This window comes from Carassius carassius, chromosome 40 (assembly GCF_963082965.1).
Source record: "Carassius carassius chromosome 40, fCarCar2.1, whole genome shotgun sequence".
NCBI classification, from domain to species: domain Eukaryota; kingdom Metazoa; phylum Chordata; class Actinopteri; order Cypriniformes; family Cyprinidae; genus Carassius; species Carassius carassius.
Window position 1 is genome coordinate 2,106,622 of NC_081794.1, and position 19,604 is coordinate 2,126,225.

The 19,604-nt window shown below is 38.4% G+C and overlaps 1 protein-coding gene across 3 annotated transcripts in view; it reads left to right on the forward strand.

Annotated features, from left to right (window-relative positions):
- spag9b (sperm associated antigen 9b) overlaps positions 1 to 19,604 on the forward strand; it is a 49,452-nt gene that overhangs the window by 22,655 nt on the left and 7,193 nt on the right. For 2 of the 3 annotated variants that reach the window (XM_059531671.1, XM_059531673.1), the window contains 15 exons: positions 6,242 to 6,325; positions 7,607 to 7,748; positions 8,464 to 8,563; positions 8,718 to 8,839; positions 10,229 to 10,286; positions 10,856 to 11,008; positions 11,099 to 11,150; positions 14,854 to 14,984; positions 15,062 to 15,118; positions 16,607 to 16,783; positions 17,181 to 17,310; positions 17,479 to 17,562; positions 17,639 to 17,812; positions 19,100 to 19,271; positions 19,353 to 19,553. In XM_059531671.1, the coding sequence (XP_059387654.1) occupies positions 6,242 to 6,325; positions 7,607 to 7,748; positions 8,464 to 8,563; positions 8,718 to 8,839; positions 10,229 to 10,286; positions 10,856 to 11,008; positions 11,099 to 11,150; positions 14,854 to 14,984; positions 15,062 to 15,118; positions 16,607 to 16,783; positions 17,181 to 17,310; positions 17,479 to 17,562; positions 17,639 to 17,812; positions 19,100 to 19,271; positions 19,353 to 19,553 (1,837 nt within the window). The remainder of the gene's footprint in view (positions 1 to 6,241; positions 6,326 to 7,606; positions 7,749 to 8,463; positions 8,564 to 8,717; positions 8,840 to 10,228; positions 10,287 to 10,855; positions 11,009 to 11,098; positions 11,151 to 14,853; positions 14,985 to 15,061; positions 15,119 to 16,606; positions 16,784 to 17,180; positions 17,311 to 17,478; positions 17,563 to 17,638; positions 17,813 to 19,099; positions 19,272 to 19,352; positions 19,554 to 19,604) is intronic. The other variant, XM_059531672.1, reaches the window with a different exon arrangement.

The window sequence follows — 19,604 nt, forward strand, 5'->3', positions numbered from 1 at the left end:
TATCCCACATTTCTGACACGGCTCGATTATGGCAAAAATCATAATCACGATTATTTTGGTCAATATTGTAATCGTGATTATTTAACACCGTTATGAGTGGGCCATATGACCAAAACTTTATATGAGTGATTTATTTAAAGATAGTGAGATATGTTAAACAAACAAACAAAAAAATTTATGAAAATAATTAAACTGTCAGTAATCAAAAAAAAAAAAAAGAAACAAAGGTGCAATAAAATAAAAAGATACAAATGAAACAAACTAGATTTAAAAAAACGTTAAAGCACAAAGTATTCAGTTAACAGAAATGAATAATCAAATGTAAAATAAAAAAGCATTTATAGTCTTCAATGTGAGAATTTAACACTTTTTTTCTTAATAAAGCTAAAAAGTTCTGTAATCAACAGCAGCATGTGATTTTGTCAAGAGCTGCATGGATCCAATTTACCGTAACACATTTATTTTCTTTCGCAGCTGTTTGTGTTAATTTATTACATTATATATTACACATTTTGACACATTTAGGCGCACAGCTTGACCTAAAGTTGACTTTACATGTCCACGTCCTGAGCGCAGGCACAGAAATCCTCCAGAGGAACAGCGCAAGCTCTCTTTAGCGCTTTTAAAAACATGAATCAGTCTAATACACATCAATAAATCAAGCACATGCCATTTTTCTAAAGTCACATTACATGATTTTACTCATTTGCACTTGAAATTGGGCTTTTATGAACGAACAAAAGAGCACCGCTGGAATTTTGTCATATCACAATTATTGTCTTTTCATAATCGTTGGAGGCCGAAATCGAAACAACTGAATTGTGATTAATTGCAGCCCTAATTATAATTACTATGGCTGTGATTCTTTGGGTAGACTACGATTCGATTCACGGTTCATAGTAGGGCTGCACGATATTGGGAAAAAATTACATTGCAATATTTTATTTTTCTGCAATATATATTGCGATATGAAATATAATCAAATTTTTTCTTACAAACAAAAATGGGGTGAGCACACTAACAGTCTCATTTTAATTGATTTAAACATCGACACCATCGTGTCAATTGATTAATATGCGCGCGAGAGAGAGAGAGCAAGACAGCGCTAGTGTTGTTTGAAAACTGTGAGCATGCGGCCTAGGCTTGCTCTATCTCTCTCGCGCGCGAGTTCTCTCTCTCTCTCTCTCACGCTCTCTCTCTCTCTCTCTCTCGCACGCGGGCTCTCTCTCTCTCTCTCTCTCTCGCGCGCGCGCGCGCACGTCATTGGCCCATACAGTTAATGAATAACGGATCAACTACGACAGCCTACATTGCACATCCTGCGATGTGACTATCGTGGATTCGTATATCGCGATATCGATGCTTAAACGACACATCGTGCAGCCCTAGTTGAATTGAATTGAAATTTATTTGACAAGTTTAATAGGTTCATAGGTTTTCAATTCGATTCAAGAACGATTTTTGTAGATTTAGAACAAATTCGGTGATTCACGATTCAAAAATCACGTTTTAAGATCGTCAGGATTTGTATTTGATGCATCGATAAAACAAGTGAATCGTTATACCCCTTATAATTACAGTTACCGTTTTATTGCACAGTCCTATATATATATATATTTATCCAAATTAATGGATGATACATCAAATCAAGAGCTTGTGAATCGCATTGAATTTAAAAATGTGTGCCGATTCTCATCCCCACTAGTGAATCATCTAGTTGTATCATCATCAGTGCTATTCTGTAGACAACAGCACCCAGAGCAGACCGTTATCTGCTTCCCAGAAACTGAACATGGGTTTGGGGGGAATAAAAGGGATGACGACACTGTTAGTTTGTATTGAGAGAGTTTCCTCCTCTGATTGGATCTGCGCAGAACATATGTTTAAGAAGCCTGAGTGGCACTGCCAGTGGGAAGGAAGCTCGTTCTGAGGACCTGCTGTGCCATGCATGCTTAAACAGAGCCCTAACAGAGCCAAGAGCCAGACACACAGGCCAGGGCTGATCCTGGGTCAGTTCTCAGCATTACAAAACATCCTCTTTTTCCTGCTCTGGAACCTTCCATCTAGGCCCCTTCATACATATTCATGTTAATGAAGTAATCGTTTGCCATTAATCTCTTCCTGCCGTGTTAATGTTCACAACCCTTTTAAAAAGATAAACCAACCACTCGACTCATGTGCTCCCTAACTGGCTAGTTCTCACCAAAAAGATTTTGAGGAACAAATGTTGAAGTTGTAGCATCTGCCATTGGGAAAAAAAAACGTATTGACTGACTACCAGACTGATCTGAATCCTTTCCTCTTCCCTGATTCGCATTGATTTTGTCAGCAACGATGGCAATCGCTCACATCTTAGAATAGACTGACCTTGAAGCTGGTCTCAATGTTGAGCCTGATGCAGGAGTTTTTGAAGGATGATGGTCAGATTTCAGCTCAGAAGAAGAGTGCTTACAGTGCTGGAGTCTGATGGTGTGTGATGAGCATTTCCGCCTTCAGAAATCCTTGTTTTCTTCTGTACCTTTTTATCATTTTTATTTTATTCTCACCCATAATGAAGATTTCATTATTTTACCCTTTAAACCACTTCTTTACAGTTCCATATCTCACTACTTTTTATATCTACCAAGTATTGCGCACACAAATATTTTCATGTTTGTATGCTAAAATATTCTTGACTGTGCTTTTTTTGTTACGCTTTGATCTACTTATATTTCTATTTTCATCTTGAACGATACAAGAACATAATTTATTTTGTGTATATGCATGACATCCAGAAGATATACCAGACATAGCCACACATTAATATTTTAGTTCATTCCCTCATATTTTTTTTTTAATATAAAATCAATGTAAATTTTTTGTATAATTGTATTTTTTCTTTTTTTACAATGTCAACAATTGTAAAATCTTTTTTTTTGACCTAGTCAAAGAAAGGTGCAGAGCCCTGTTTAGTGTTTATATATATATATATAGTATATTCATACACACACACACACACTACACACAGGTGCTACACCCAGACAGAAACAGCCCATCATTTGGTAGCTTATCCGTTTATGAATAATATTATCGTTTCTGCTTCATCTGTATAACTTCATCGTGACTCGCTGATGCATTCATCAGCCTCATGTCAAAAAGTTGTGAAAGCTTTTTTTAATGCATAGTCTTTGGACTTCTGAAAGTCAAAGTAGTTGTACATCAAGCTCTGTTATTTCAAAAGGTCAATGAATATTTGATTTCTCATTAAAAGACCCCATCAAGGCCACTGGTGAGCCATCTGAGTTTTAAAAGCACAAAGCCTCCGTCAGACTCCTACTTGTGGACTGATACAGACTGCCTTTGTGTGCTCAGTGACTCTGCATTTCTCTCCATATCATCCCCCAGAGTCTCAGCGCTGCTGCTTCTGAGAAAGATGAGAAACTAGGCCATGACTAGCTGTCAGCCTCTCCTCAGGTTAACCATCTCTGAACTGCCACATTGAGAGAAAGTGGGCACATGCTGCCTTGGAAACCCGAGAGAGTATGGGAGCATCCTGCAGCCAGGGTTTTGTGTGTGTGTGCACTTGTGCTTTTGTTTGCTTGTGCACATATGTCAGAGAGAAGAAAGAGTGCTTTGAAGCTTGTGCTTTCCAGACAGGATTGTAAAACCTATTATCGGTTCCTGCCGCTCCCTGTGGATTAGTTGTAAGTCCATAACCGATTGATTTTAATGAGAGCTTTGGTTCTTTTTATAGAGCCCAGTCACCAGGTGTAGTGCCGTTTGAAAAGTCACATTAATAAAACATCTCATTATCTGAAGAGCTGGAGGGCAGCGGCCTCAGAGTTCGAAAACTGACATCACAACTGCTCTTTCTTCTGTGTAGACAAACACACAAAACAACAAATGTAAACCAATCACGTTTTTACTCATGCATCTTCTGATATTCTTTACCAAAAAGTAAGACCTTCGGAGCATGTGAGCGCTCGGGCTCATTGGGAAAAATGCAAAAAACTTACATATACATACAATTCACCACAGTTTCTTGCTGAAATGAACACGGGTGGCAGTAAAACACCACAAACTTTTATTCCTTTTCACACTAATTATGATTAAAGTGGCAGATTATTCAAGATTCAAGATTGATAAATTAAGACTTTATTTTTGCTTTGTCCCATTGTGCAATACTATGCTATGATCTCAAAACACTTTTATTATAGTGCATGATTTGTAAACTAGTACATTTTGATGTTTGTATGTCATAAACCACTTCATTTATTTGACTTTTCTGACCCAGTAAACTTGCTCGGTAACGCACCCGATACAACATTGCACTTATTAAGTGAAGCGCTCTGGTACGAGTACATTAAAACACAAACAAGAGATAAAATGACATGGTTGAGTTAGCGATTGTGTTTTTAGCTCACATTTGCTATTCTAATAACATTATTGGGTTTGTCTGTTGGGGTCAGGTTAGGGTTCAAAATGTGATACAGCATTAACCTTTCAGTGCTTTTCATTTTCCAACAGTCGTGATATGTACAACAACCACCATAAAACAAATGTTAAGTCTCTGGGGTATATTTGTAGTAATAGCCAAAAATAATTTTATGGGTCAAAATGATCCATTTTTCTTTTATGCCAAAAATCATTAGGATATTAAGTAAAGATCATGTTCCATGAAGATATTTTGTGAATTTCTTACTGTAAATATATCAAAACTTAATTAGTTAATTAATTAAAATGAGTTAATTAAATTAGTTAACTTAATCTGATTAGTAATATGCATTGCTAGGAAAATAATTTTGACAACTTTAAAGATGATTTTCTCAATATTTAGATTTTTTTGCTCCCTCAGATTCCAGATTTTTAAATAGTTGCATCCCTGCCAAATATTGTCCTCCTAACAAACCATACATCAATGTAGAGACTGACATGTAAGACTGGTTTTGTGGTCCAGGGTCACATTCTTATCGCCATGCATTGGACATTTGTCTTTTTAAAGAGTATCTTCGCTGATTATCTGGTTTGACTCGGAAATGCATCACATTATGGAAATTAAAATGGGTTCCCATTGTCATTTCATGTTGATTTTAAAGCTTTAGCTCAATTTGGCTCCACCATAAAATACAGTTTCCTATAAACTGTCTGTCATGGTTTTTGATTGACCGCAGGAGATTATGTGTAATCCTGGCCTGTAGCTACAGCTTAATCTGGATTTGACAAGCAGACTCCTGATGCTTTTTGGGCAAGGCCTAAAAAAAAAAAAAGTTTTGTTCCGGTTGGTTGTCAGTTGAGGTCATTGGTCGGTAGGGATTTATTTATTTTTTTTTTTATTTTTTTTTTTTCTCCAGTGGCAGTTTTACACACACACACACACACACGCGCGCTGATTTTAAATGTGTGTACTGGTACTTTTACGACAGTGATTCTGTATTCCCGTTTAAAGTCTGTTGTTGCCATAGACACGCAAAATGCACACACACACACAAAAAGCCTTCGCGGGAGTTTGACAGGCGATCTCATAGTAGATTAACATGGAGGATTTGAACTTGAAAAACGGAGTGTACAGACATCTTTTTGTAGTCAAACAACATTCTTTGTTATGTTCATTTATGTGGTTTATGTGATTTTGATGCTATAAATTAACTAGAAGCAAGAGACGATCAGTTAGTTTTAACTGATGATCTAACTTACAGCGATCTGTTCGACACATTCAAGAGCCACAAAACGGTATTTATTGTTTACATTTCTTTAAAAAATGACCACATTTGAAAGGTGAAATAACCAAATGAGACTTTGTTTCATATTAAAAGTAAGCTGGTAATGTTAATGTCCTGTCTGTCAGCATGTTGTCAGTGCCCTCTCTGTTCCGCGATATATTGTTTACTCCCCCCCGTGTTTCTCTTAATGTTACGATTTCCAAACCTTAAGTTATAGCTCACTTTAGGAATTGACAGTTAAAGGGTTTTGATGCAATACTTAATGGTTTTTAACGGATTACTTAAGTGTAAAACAGCATTTAAAGGAAACTGTAATTTAATTAACGATGTGTGAAAGACCGTTCTTCCCCAGTCTCATAAAATAAATTTGGGTCGCACATAAATTGACAGGGTCGGTCGGAAACCGGAACCAAACAATTTTTTTTTTTAGGCCCAAGGACTGGCCTGATTTTCTTTTTATATAATGCTAATGCAGTTCCCATCAGCCACCATAAACCGAAACGAGAGGCAGTGTTGCTTACTGTACGTTTCTCTCTGGGCAGCTGGAGGCGAATGAATCCCTTAGGAGAGGGGATGGTAAGAGTTCACAGGAGAATTTGGAAACCCAGTGGATCGACTCCAGTAAGGTAGTTTCGTCTGCTAGTCCTGCCATAACCTCAATGGCAGCCGCAGTGGAGCGTAGTGTGTAGTGTGCTCTGTTTGGTCCTTCTCCACACCCCTTACTGATTTTGGATCGATAGTAAAAAGTGCATTCATAATCCACACACTGCTGCCTGCAACCACATACTAACATTTAAACAACACACAGGCAACTCATAGGAGTGAGTACCTAATAAAATGATGTTTGAGTTCAACTGTAGTTTTGGTTGTAGTCAGCATCTGTGTGGTTGATGTTATTGCTTGCAGTTTTCAATGTGGTCAAAAGAATATTCCCGGTTATTTCTGACTTCTTTAAATAGCAACAGTGTAAACCATCTTTACGGTGCTTTTGTATCCTTTATGAAGCTTGAGATGTCTTTATTTGAAGCTTAGTCTTTATTCATTGTATTGGCAGAAAAAAAAGCCAGTGAATAATAACCTGGAATATTTAAGTTTATATATTATTTATAATGCCACTAAACCATGTGTGTTTTGTGTGTCAGTGTTCCCACTCAAATTCTGTGTCTAGTGATGATTCATATTAGTAAAAGCTCAAGTGAATGTTTAAAATGTACACTTAAAAATCATATATTTTGTGTGCTGCTTTTACTCTCTAATCTTCAGTTTTTTATGTTTTTGAAAGAAGTCTCTTCTGCTCTCCAAGGCTGCATTTATTTGATCAAAATACAGTAAAAACAGTGAAATATTACTTATAAAATATAAAATATTATTACAATTTAGCTGTTTTCAGTATGTAATTGATTGCTTTGATCAAAGCTGTATTTTCAGCATCATTCCTCCAGTCTTCAGTGTCACATGATCTTCAGAAATCAGAATAATATGATGATTTACTGCTCGAGAAACATTTCTGATTATCAATGTTTTATATATACATATCTTGAACAACTTAATGCATCCTTGATGAGAATAAAACTGTATTTTAAAAAAAAACCATAGTATGCTAGTTCAAGCTTCTAGTATGCAAGTGAAGATTGCTTATCTCTGCTTTATACTTGTATGATCAGGGTTAACTGAATTACTTAAAGCCAGTTATCAATCTTTCTAAATGAATCTGCATGCAGCATGTCTGTCCTCATCGCAGGACGAGAGCATGGTGTGCAGAGCTGATGTTGTTATAGTCTTTGATTAATCTGGACCGTCTCATTTAGCTCATAAGTGCGATCGATGACTGTTTATTCATAAATACTTGATATGACTCAGTGTGTATTTCTTCTGCTGCTGGTAATGCTTCATGGGTTTGTTTTCAGGATGAACTTTCTGATGCCGGTAGAGGAGAGTCCAAATCCATCACGCCAATGTCTGCAGCGACACCAGACGTATCGATGGACACGCCACGGACCGAGGAGGCCGAGGAATTGAACAGGAACCTGGAGTCTAAACCAGACAGCAGTAAGATCATCGGCGTACAGGATGACTCCTAATGTCAAAGTCACAGTAGATGCATACAAAAGCAGTTCGTCTCTCTCCCATTAATGCTCTGCTTTCGCTGCTCTTTTCACTGCTTGAAATGTAATTTAATAAAAGTTTAACCAAAAAAAAAAAAAGCAAAACAATCTTGAGATGCATGATTGTGATTTGTGTTTATACTCCATAAATGGTGCTGTGGCTCACTTAAAGGGATATTTCACCCAAAAATGAAAATGTGATGTTTATTTCTTACCCCCAGGGCAGCCGAGATGTACAGTAGGTGACTTTATTTCTTCAGTAAAACCCAAATAAAGGTTTTTAACTGAGACTGTTGCAGTCTGTCAGTCTTGTAATGGAAGTGGATGAGAATCACGGCTAAAACATACAAAAAAAACACACAAACAAACCAAATTAAACCCTGCGTCTTGTGAAGATACACTGATGTGTAAAGACACAAAACGATCAATTTCGGCAGCCCTGGGGGTAAGCAGATAACCAGCAGATTTTCATTTTTGGGTGGACTATCCCTTTAAATTGATATCAGCTCCCCGTTTGAAACAAACTGCATTTATTTAATGTGCATGTGTTCAAACTACGATCACACGGTCTCCAAAGTCTCTAGTGTGAAATCGAAATAATGTATTTTAGCACGTTAGGCTATCTATAAGAGACCTAACCGATACGTTTTTGTGCTCAGGAGCTGATCAAAGTGAGAATGCGGAGCGATCGGAGGTCCAGGCGATCATCGAGTCCACACCAGAGCTGGACATGGATCTGAGTGGATGCCAAGGCTCCAGGTACATCCACACTGATTCAATCATTCATTCATTCACAGTGCTCTCCTTATCACACCGACCAGAGGATCAGAGGATCTTCAGTCCGTACGCACTGTAAGCAACCATCTGGACCTTGTTAGTCTTATGTCTGTTCTTCCTCTTGGTTTGTTTCTAGCACTCCCACTAAAGGCTTCGAGAACATGGCCTTTGACCGTAACACTGACTCTCTCTTCGAGGAGCTCTCGTCCGCAGGAACCGATCTCATAGGAGACGTGGATGAAGGCGCTGATCTGCTGGGTAAGTTCTCAGTCAACCAGAGCATGCCTTAAATTGTAGGAACAGTTCAACCAACAAATGAATATTTACTCACAAAACCTGTGTGAATTTCTTTCTTGCTTAAATGATGGATTTTTGAAGAAAATCCTGGCCACTCATCAATGTAATGAAAGTGAATGAAATCAAAAAGTGTCATTTAAAGTGATATAAATAACTTGTGCTCTACATTCCAAGTCACATAATATATGTGTGTACTGTGTATATTTATTATGTATATATAAACACACACACACATACAGGTAATATTTTGAAAATATTTAAATGGCTTATATTTTTTATTATATATAAATATATTGAACACATAAACATAACATATTTTTCTTAAATATATGCACGTGTTTGTATTTATATAAACATAATAAATAAACACATTATACACGCACACATTATGTAAACAAAATCGTTTGACAGCACAAAAAAAAATCTAATAAAAACACAAAATATTTGATAAAAATTTACAATTTAACTGAAAACCGAAAATATTAAAAAGCAAATTCAAAATTTTAATACAAACTATACAGGCATATAAAAAAAAAATGAACGAATAAAATAACAAAAAAAAATACAATTTAAATTTAAATAGAAAAATATAAACACAAACTGTAATGGTATTTTAATGATACTAAAATAACACTACTTTTGAGTTCTATGAAAGTCCATATTGAATGTTTTGTGTGTGTGTGTGTGTGTGTGTGACTGTTGTATCTTTGTCCTTGTCATTCTGCTCTAACAGTGGAGACATCAGTCATTAGCTCTTTTATTCATCATCTTATCTTAACCCATCATTCCTCACTGACGTTCACAGCCCATCTAATCATGTCTTTTTTCCTCCATGTTTGTGGCGCCTCATTTGTGGCTTTTCTTTCCCCCCAGACGAGTTCTCTGGTGTGTATGTTTACACTCCTCTCATTTTCATACACTGTATCCTCATCAGGTGCGACACCACAGGTTTCTAGCAGCAAGAAACTTGTCTGTCCACACACTAAAGCAAAGATTTTGATTAAAAAAAGACCATTAGAAACCAAGCCGCCAAAATATGCTTGTCTGAGCTGGTTAAGACAAATTCCTTGTTGCTTTTTTATTTTTTGTATTGCATCTGGTTAAGATACAGTTTTTTATTTTGTAGATCCTTAGTAATTTAGTGTCACTCTTATTGATTTTGGTCATTGACTGACCCTTTCCTTGTTTTTTTGGTTTGCATGCCAATTTTAGACCTTAATTTCTTTGGTAAGCATGATTTCTTGATCATTTCTATTCTCCAGAAAAATCAGCATTCATGGGGTTTTCAGAGATCTTTGCTCAAATGTTTTTTTATCATATGAAATCTGCTTTTGTATTGTGGTCATGTAGGTATGGGTCGTGAAGTCGAACACCTGATCCATGAGAACACACAGCTACTGGAGACAAAGTAAGTCATAATATAGCATTAGTATGTGGCCCGTGTCAGCTGGGAGATGCCAGATAGTTTGCATTTAGTCCATGTTTCCTCCAAATGCAATGGTTCTGTTGCCATCTGCTGTTTTAAAGGAGTTACAGCAATGCTTGAAAAAAAAAAATCACATCAGCTGTTTTGCAAGATTCAAATGCCGTTTATTAAAACCAGATACTATTATTTAATCAGTATGAAGAATATAAAATACACAATTCTCGGTTCAGTTCATGTCTGATGTGCCTGAAAGTAATAATGGCGTTTCAGTCAATTAAAGACATAATCACTTGTTAGTTTGGGTCTGGATTGAGAGTCTTTGAATGATTCATTGGAAAGAATCGGTTCATAAGAGGAAATTGCCTGTGTGTGTGTTGTCTGTCTTATTCAGTCAAGGAGGATCAAGCAATAGAAATACATATTTAATATCTGTGTAAGGAGTTTTATACTATACTTGTAGGTTAAGTTGTGTATAAAAGCTGTGCATAGACATCAATTATTAAAAACACAGATTTCTGTTTCTGAAAGCTGCATTGCTGTGTTTGCTGCAGGAATGCTCTGAATGTGGTGAAGAATGATCTGATCGGTCGTGTGGATGAGCTGGTGTGTGAAAAAGATGTTCTTCAGGGGGAGCTGGAGGTCCTGAGACAGTCCAAAGACAAACTGGAGGAGAAGAACAGAGAGCTGGAGGAGGAGCTCAAAAGGTTTGTCATTCGACACTGAGACGTACTGTTTATCAGCAATCCAGAAATCCAAACTTGTGTGAGTGACGACTGTGTGTTTTGTCCAAACAGTGTCCGAGCTGAGCTGGAGGAAGCCAAAGTGAAGACGAAAGAGGACGACGATGTAAGCAAGAGTTTGGATGCAGTGTGGATTAGGATTGCAGAGCATTAGACTCCTCACCGTTTCATTAGATCTCAGTTCATGAAGTCAAGATGCAATGACAAAACAATGACATTTTTGAGTTAGCGTTGTCGCGATACTAAAAATACTTCAATGCAATACTTTTGAAAATATCTGTATTAAGAACCATTTGGTAATAAACTTACACGAAAATAAGGGCAAAACATTTCAACAGTAGAAGATCTGAGATTGGAATATAATAACGACGACAACAGCAACAACAACAACAATAATAATAATAATAATTATTCTAAAACATAAATATATTACTGTTGTAGTACAACTGTACTGTAAAAACAATGAAGTTTATAAGAATTTTATTTAAAACCATTTCATTTATATTCCTTATGAGTTAATCACATTTTTGAAGATAGACTTGAATGTGCACTAACCTAAATTTTTAACAATTCATGACTGAAAACATTTTGTAACATGATATTGATGTACCATTTACATGGCAATGCAATGTCTGATTTTAAAATGGGTTTTAAAGGATGAATTTTGAGATTTTAAGTTTTCAGTTGATATATAACGTCTGATGATTTCTAAAATGTGATAGAGAAAAAGGCAACGAAGAAGTCTTTTTTTTTTAAACAAAGGTCAGAACTCCTGTTATAATTTAGATTTTTGAGGGTGCAAATTGATCTATTAATTTTCCTACATAATTTTTAACAAAAAACATTGGTAAAATATATATTTGGGAGTCTTAGACCTTTCCAACGATATATAGTTTGTCAAGATTAGATTAAATTTGATTGTAATATAGTGAAGTAAACCTAGGCGTCCCGTATTCGGGACGGGGTGACAGTTAAGGGGTTAATTTCTTAACTTGAAAAAGTTAAACCCTCAAGCGTTTGGTACTTTCAAATCAACTGAGATTGGGACTCTATGATGATGATGAGAACTAATTGTTAACAATCTTAGTATTAGGATACAACTGCATGGCAAAATAGAAAAATTACTATATAATTTTTACCATAGTAAAATTAAAGTGCTTATGACTTAATTTCTTCGCTTGCAAGAATTAAACCTTTAAACTTTAATATTTTCTTATCAATTAAAACTGCTCGGATTTATTAATAATAATAATAATTCTAAGTAGGGCTGCACGATATTGGGAAAAAATGACATGGGATATTTTATTTTTCTGTGATATATATTGCGATATGAAATCTAATCAAATTTTTTCTTACAAACAAAAATGGGGTGAGCACTCTTACATTCTCATTTTAAATGATTTAAACATCGACACCATCGTGTCAATTGATTAATATGCGCGAGGGACAGAGAGCAAGACAGCGCTCACTATCTCTCTCGCGCGCGCTCTCTCTCTCTCTCGCGCTCTCTCTCTCTCGCGCTCTCTCTCTCTCTCTATCTCTCTCGCGCGCGCTCTCTCTCTCGCTCGCGCTCTCTCTCTCGCTCGCGCTCTCTCTCTAGCTCTCTCGCGCTCTCTCTATCTCTCTCTCTCGCGCTCTCTCTCTATCTCTCTCGTGCGCGCGCGCTCTCTCTCTCTCTCTCTCTCTCTCTCGCGTGTGCGCGCTCTCTCTCGCGCGCACTCTCTATAAATTTTTTCTTACAAACAAAAATGGGGTGAGCACTCTTACATTCTCATTTTAAATGATTTAAACATCGACACCATCTTGTCAATTGATTAATATGCGCGAGGGACAGAGAGCAAGACAGCGCTCTCTATCTCTCTCGCGCGCGCTCTCTCTCTCTCGCGCTCTCTCTCTCTCTATCTCTCTCGCGCTCTCTCTCTCTCTATCTCTCTCGCGCACGCTCTCTCTCTAGCTCTCGCGCGCGCTCTATCTCGCACGCGCGCTCTCTCTCTCTCTCTCTCTATCTCTCGCGCTCTCTCTATCTCTCTCGCGCGCGCTCTATCTCGCACGCGCGCTCTCTCTCTCTCTCTCTATCTCTCGCGCTCTCTCTATCTCTCTCGCGCTCTCTCTATCTCTCTCGCGCGCTCTCTCTATCTCTCTCGCGCTCTCTCTCTCTCTCTCGCGCTCTCTCTCTCTCGCGCTCTCTCTCTCTCTCTATCTCTCTCGCGCGCGCTCTCTCTCTCGCTCGCGCTCTCTCTCTCTCTCTCGCGCTCTCTCTCTCTCTATCTCTCTCGCGCGCGCTCTCGCTCGCGCTCTCTCTCTCGCTCGCGCTCTCTCTCTAGCTCTCTCGCGCTCTCTCTATCGCTCGCGCTCTCTCTCGCGCTCTCTCTCTATCTCTCTCGCGCTCTCTCTCTCTCTCTCGCGCTCTCTCTCTCTCTCTCTCTCTCTCTCTCTCTCTCGCGCGCGCGCTCTCTCTCTATCTCTCTCGCGTGCGCGCGCTCTCTCTCGCGCGCGCTCTCTATAAATTTTTTCTTACAAACAAAAATGGGGTGAGCACTCTTACATTCTCATTTTAAATGATTTAAACATCGACACCATCGTGTCAATTGATTAATATGCGCGAGGGACAGAGAGCAAGACAGCGCTCTCTATCTCTCTCGCGCGCGCTCTCTCTCTCTCTCGCGCTCTCTCTCTCTATCTCTCTCTAGCTCTCTCTCTAGCTCTCGCGCGCGCTCTATCTCGCGCGCGCGCTCTCTCTCTCTCTCTCTATCTCTCGCGCTCTCTATCTCTCTCACACGCTCTCTCTATCTCTCTCACGCGCTCTCTCTATCTCTCTCACGCGCTCTCTCTATCTCTCTCGCGCTCTCTCTCTATCTCTCTCGCGCTCTCTCTCTATCTCTCTTGCGCTCTCTCTCTCTCTATCTCTCGTGCGCTCTCTCTCTCTATCTCGCGCGCTCTCTCTATCTCGCGCGCTCTCTCTATCTCGCGCGCTCTCTCTATCTCGCGCGCTCTCTCTAGCTCTCTCGCGCTCTATCTAGCTCTCTCTCGATCTCTCAATCTCTCTCGCGCGCGCGCTCTCTCTCTCTCTCTCTCGCGCTCTCTCTCTCTACCTCTCTCTCACGCGCGTGCTATCTAGTTCTCTCTCGCGCTCTCTCTTTCTCTCTCTCTCTCTCTCTCTCTCTCTCTTGCGCGCGCTCTCTCTCTCTCTCGCTCTCTCTCTATCTCTCTCTCGCTCTCTCTATCTCTCTATCTCTGTTGCATTAATTTGGGGAAATTATGCAAGTGTGTAACACCAATGCACATTGTGTTCCCAAAATATATGTGTCCCTGGAGCATAAAAGCAGTCTTGAGTCTCTGGGATATATTTGTAGCAATACCAAAAAAAACATTGTATGGGTCAAAATTATAGATTTTTCTTTTATTCCAAAAATCATTAGGATATTAAGATCATGTTCCATGAAGTTATTTTGTAAATTTCCTACCGTAAATATATCAAACTTAATTTTTGATTAGTAATATGCATTGCTAAGAATTCATTTTGACAACTTAAAGCTTCAACTTCAACTTCTATTTAGATTTTTTTTTCACTCCGTCAGATTCCAGATTTTACAATAATTATATCTCAGCCAAGTGTTGTCCTCCTATCAAACCATACATCAATGGAAAACGGATGTATTCAGCTTTCAGATGATGTATAATTCTCAAACCCTTATGACGCGGTCACATATGGTGAACTCAATGTTAGCACATGCAGAGATGTATCGATGTATAAACAGTATTTTAGACGAAACCATTTCAAACGATCAGTTGTGCTGTGTTTCCCTCAGAGCGACGTGCCGACGGCCCAGAGGAAGCGCTTCACACGGGTGGAGATGGCCCGGGTCCTGATGGAGAGAAACCAGTATAAAGAGAGACTGATGGAGCTGCAGGAGGCCGTCAGGTGGACGGAGATGATCCGGTCAGTCACTGTGATCTCAACACTCAAACCTTCACAGCTTGTGCCTTCGACTCAACTCTGTGTCTTGTTCAATGCAGAGCATCAAGAGAGAATCCGGCTTTGTCTGAGAAGAAAAAGTCCAGTATCTGGCAGTTGTGAGTAGCCTTTTTTTCCTTCTCCTCAAAGTTGTGTTTTATTAGTTTGTGTGGTTTGGCGTTCAATCTTTGTTTTCCCCTTCTCGTTTTATGTCCCTCTTTTATTTGTTTTCCTTCTAGGATGTAGGTAAATCTTAGAAATCCTAGTAAATCTTGCACTTTGTTTGATCCTTGAATCCAAAAATGTGTTCTTGGACATGGGAATGGGGTTTCTTTAAAGCTTTAACAGCGGTATAACAAAAGCATAACAGGAATTTACAGCCAGACTGTTACATTACATTAAACTTTACTAATGCTCAAGCGTTCATTACACTTGTTTTTAAAGGATTTGGCACCTAAGCAGCCTGCGGGGGGCTTGTTTTTGTTGGTTTGAAATGCCATTCCCAGGTCATGCTGGTCTAGCTAGGGGTTTTGCATTTGGGGGCATTTAAGGTTTTGCATCTATTTTAAACCCATTCATTCTCTTCTTGTGTGCTCCTGTGTTTTCTGTAATCCCGTTCATGTTGTCCTGTGTGTTTGCAGAAGGTGTGTTGGGTCAGGGGACAGAGCTTTTCTAAACGGATATCAGGCGTTTGTTTAGTTCATTGAATGTTTGTGGAAGGATTTGCATGATTTGGCTTGATGAAGTGCAATAATAGAAGAGCTTTATTCACCAGTTTCAGGTCACATTTGACTAACAGCTCCCTCTAAAAGCCTTTAGGATTAAGATTACTTAATTACACAAAGACGGACCAAAATATTACATCATTTTTATTTATTTGAATTTCTTAAGTAATTTTTTTTTCTTGGAAATTAATATTTTCTGAAACCACTACACACTTACTATTTAAAAGTTCGGGGTTTGTAAGATTATGTTTCTAATGTTTTTTTTTTAAGTCTCACCAAGGCTGCATTTATTTGATCATAAAAACAGTAAAAATTTGAAATATTATTACAATTTAAAAACTTTTTTTTTATTCTGTGAGCATTTGTTTGTTGTCTTCAGTGTCACATGATCTTCAGAAATCATTCTGATTTGCTGCTCAAGAAACATTTCTGATTATTATCAGTTTTAAACTGTAAAAACCTTGATACATTTTATCTTTCAGGATTCTTTGATGAACAGTAAGTTCAAAAGAACAGCATGTGTTTGAAATAGAATCATTTGTAACATTATAAATATATCTTTACAGTCACTTTTGATCTATTTAATGAATAAAAGCATCCCAAACTTGTGAACAGCAGTGTATTGAATGAAGTAAAACAGAAAGGCATCACCGCAGAGAACAGTGTCCAGGCGTTCAGCATGTGCTGTCTGCATGTTGTGGTCATGGTTCGACATCTGATGGTCGGGTCAGTGGTTTATTGCAGGACTGTGTTGAAGGGCTTGGCACATGTTTGGGACGTGACCCTACCACCCCATAACGGTTAACCTTTGACCTCTAACTGCTGCTGCGCTTGTGTCTGCATATGAGTCTCTGTGTCTGTGTCTCTCCCCACGTCCCTCAGTTTCAGCAGGCTCTTCAGCTCTTCATCCAGCACCACAGCGAAAAAACCCGATGCGCCGGTTAACATGAAATACAACGCACCCACCTCACACGTCGTCCCTTCGGTGAAGAAGAGGAGCAGCACCCTCTCTCAGCTGCCTGGTGACAAATCCAAAGCCTTTGACTTCCTCAATGAGGAGTGAGTGAGCTTAATCTACATCATACTTGAAGTGTGACCCTCATGAGCTACATAAAACACGGCTGCAGTATTGTAGTGTGGGTCCAAAATGAACACTTTTACATTCAAGCAGCTCATGAATCCAGTGTTTTTAGTGTCGGTTTGGTTCAAAGTAAAGGCTGATCCACTCAAACTCTGTCTGAGCAACGGTGCATTACCAAATTTGTAACAAGAATCGTCTATAAAAGAAAACGAAAAAAAAAGAAAAGCTTTGAAGTCTCCTAGCAGTTTTACTATCTCAAATAGTCTTATTGAATGGAGGTTAAATAGGTTTCTCCTTTTGTTTTTTGTTTTTGTCCTTGAGCTGATCAATGTCTGTTGTCTGTTGACTTCCTGTGTGCTTGTCCATGTCCTGTAGGGTTGAGGTGGAGAGCGTAGTGTCTCGTAGAGAGCAGAAGAGAGCTCAGTACAGACAGGTAAAGGCTCACGTACAGAAAGAGGACGGCCGGATGCAGGCGTACGGATGGAGTTTACCTCCAAAATACAAGGTATGTCTCAGACGCTGTGTAACAGAGACTTGTACCATGCATGTTATGAGAAAGCAGGGATCACAATGAAAAGTTGCATATTGATATATTACAAAATGTTAGATTTTTTTTTTTTATATCTAATGGGTTGCTAAAAGTATTTTATTTTTTGTTATGCTGTATTCAAAGGTTGCAAATGGTGGACAAGGAGACAAAAACCTGCCAGTGCCCGTCTACCTCCAACCGTTAGATGAGAAAGATGCTTCCATGAAGGTGAGACTGTTCTGCGATCGAGTCCTGAGCTCAGTGAGTGTTGTAGTTTGATGGTTTTTTGTGTGTGTGTGTGTAGCTGTGGTGCGCTGCAGGAGTCAATCTCTCAGGTGGAAAAACACGAGACGGAGGCTCCATCGTGGGAGCGAGTGTGTTTTATAAAGATGTGTCTGGAGGATCGAGCGGTCCCATCATACCCAAAAAGAAGAGAGGATCACAGAGTAGCCTGGAGCGACTGGAGCAGGAGCTCAAGGTCAGGAGACCCAAAAATCACGTACAAAATGTATAAGTCATGATGAAGGAAATGCATGCAAAAAACGTTTTTTTCATGCACTGGTCAATTCCATAACATGTCTTCCTTCAGACTAGTAGACAAATACACATTTAAGTGTTTATTTTAGTGCACTAATTCTATTTGCATTTGTAGATTTAAATTCCCATCCATGTCTTCAATGGAAATGGTTTTTTTTTCTTCTCCACTTTAGCATCACTTACATACACTAAACTTTAAAGTTTTATCAGTATTATATGCATATCTCAAGGGTTTTACAGAGGGGTTTGTTCAGGTATATCTCGTTTACCCAACTCATTTGTTCCCTAAAAACATGATTCTGTTTCTGTGTGTTGACAGTATATTCTGATTTATGGCGTGATAAAAAGAGAAATCCAAAATTCCATCCAGAATGTCAACAAAATCAACCAGTGTTCCGATTTCTGTTCCGGAAATTAACATCAAATATGATGGAAATGTATATGCTAGGGATACACTGAAATAAAAATTCTTGGCCAAAGCTGAACAATATGAAACACTGGGCCGAAGGCTGAATACCTATAAGAAATTTGCATTGCATAAATTAAAGACAAAATGTGCTTTTTACTGTTTAGTCTTGCTTTTCAAAGAGAGAATAAATAACAAAACAACTATTTAATAATATTTACTTAACAATTATTATTTTAATTATTTATTATTTTTACTTTCTAGCAGACATTCCAACAAAGCACAATTTAATTTAAAATTATTAAGTTAGTAAAATAATATTTTTGCCAATTTTTTTGAGACCCACTTCTCAGGTTTATTAAAATTTTTAACATTTAATTAGATACCGGTAATACTTTATATGCAAAACTATTTTCATCATGTAAGATAATGCATATTTAATTCATATTTTTTCCTATGTCTACATTTCTGTTCTAGAAATGTATATTCAAATATATATATATATTTTTTAATTCCCTGTTAAAAAAAATTATGGAATAAAAGAAGAATTTCGAATTTATCCAATGTTTATATTTATTTTCTAAAAAAAAAAAAAAATGCAAATATGCCAATAAAAAAAATCAAAGAACAGAAATCTGAACTTTGTGAAAAAAGTCATGTTATGCTTCATTTGCATATTTCAACATTTCAGAAAATGTGAGATTTCGAAAACCTCAGATTTAATCAGAGGGTGAAGTGTGGGGATGTCTGTTCTTTAACATGTGAACTTCTGTGGTGTCTTGCTGTAATTCTTTAATGTTGTGTTATTGTGTGTGTGATCAGGAGCAGGAGAAGGAGCTGCGGCATCACGATGAGCTTTCCAGCCTGGTGTGGATCTGCACAACTACACACTCCACCTCTAAAGTCATAGTCATTGATGCCAACCAGCCCGGAAACATCCTGGAGAACTTCTTTGTCTGCAACTCTCACGTGCTGTGCATCACCAGTGTACCTGGTCAGACAATGCACTGAGACCTTAATTATAACCTCTCCACAAATGCTTATGGTTTGAACCAGTTCTCTGTGTGTTTGTCAGGCGCTCGTGAGACAGACTATCCTGCAGGAGAGGAGCTGAGCGCCGACGGTGAGGCTTCTAAGGTCAGCTGTACGGCAGCAAACAGCACCACAGGTTTTGATGGAGGTCTGGAAGGCATCACTGTCATGGGCTGCTCTGCAGAAGGATCTGTGGCGATCCCTCAAACCGTCTGCACCAACACCATAGAGTCCTCAGACACTGGTAACACAGCATCTGTCACAACAACACTAACAGGCAAAAAATTTAATTAAT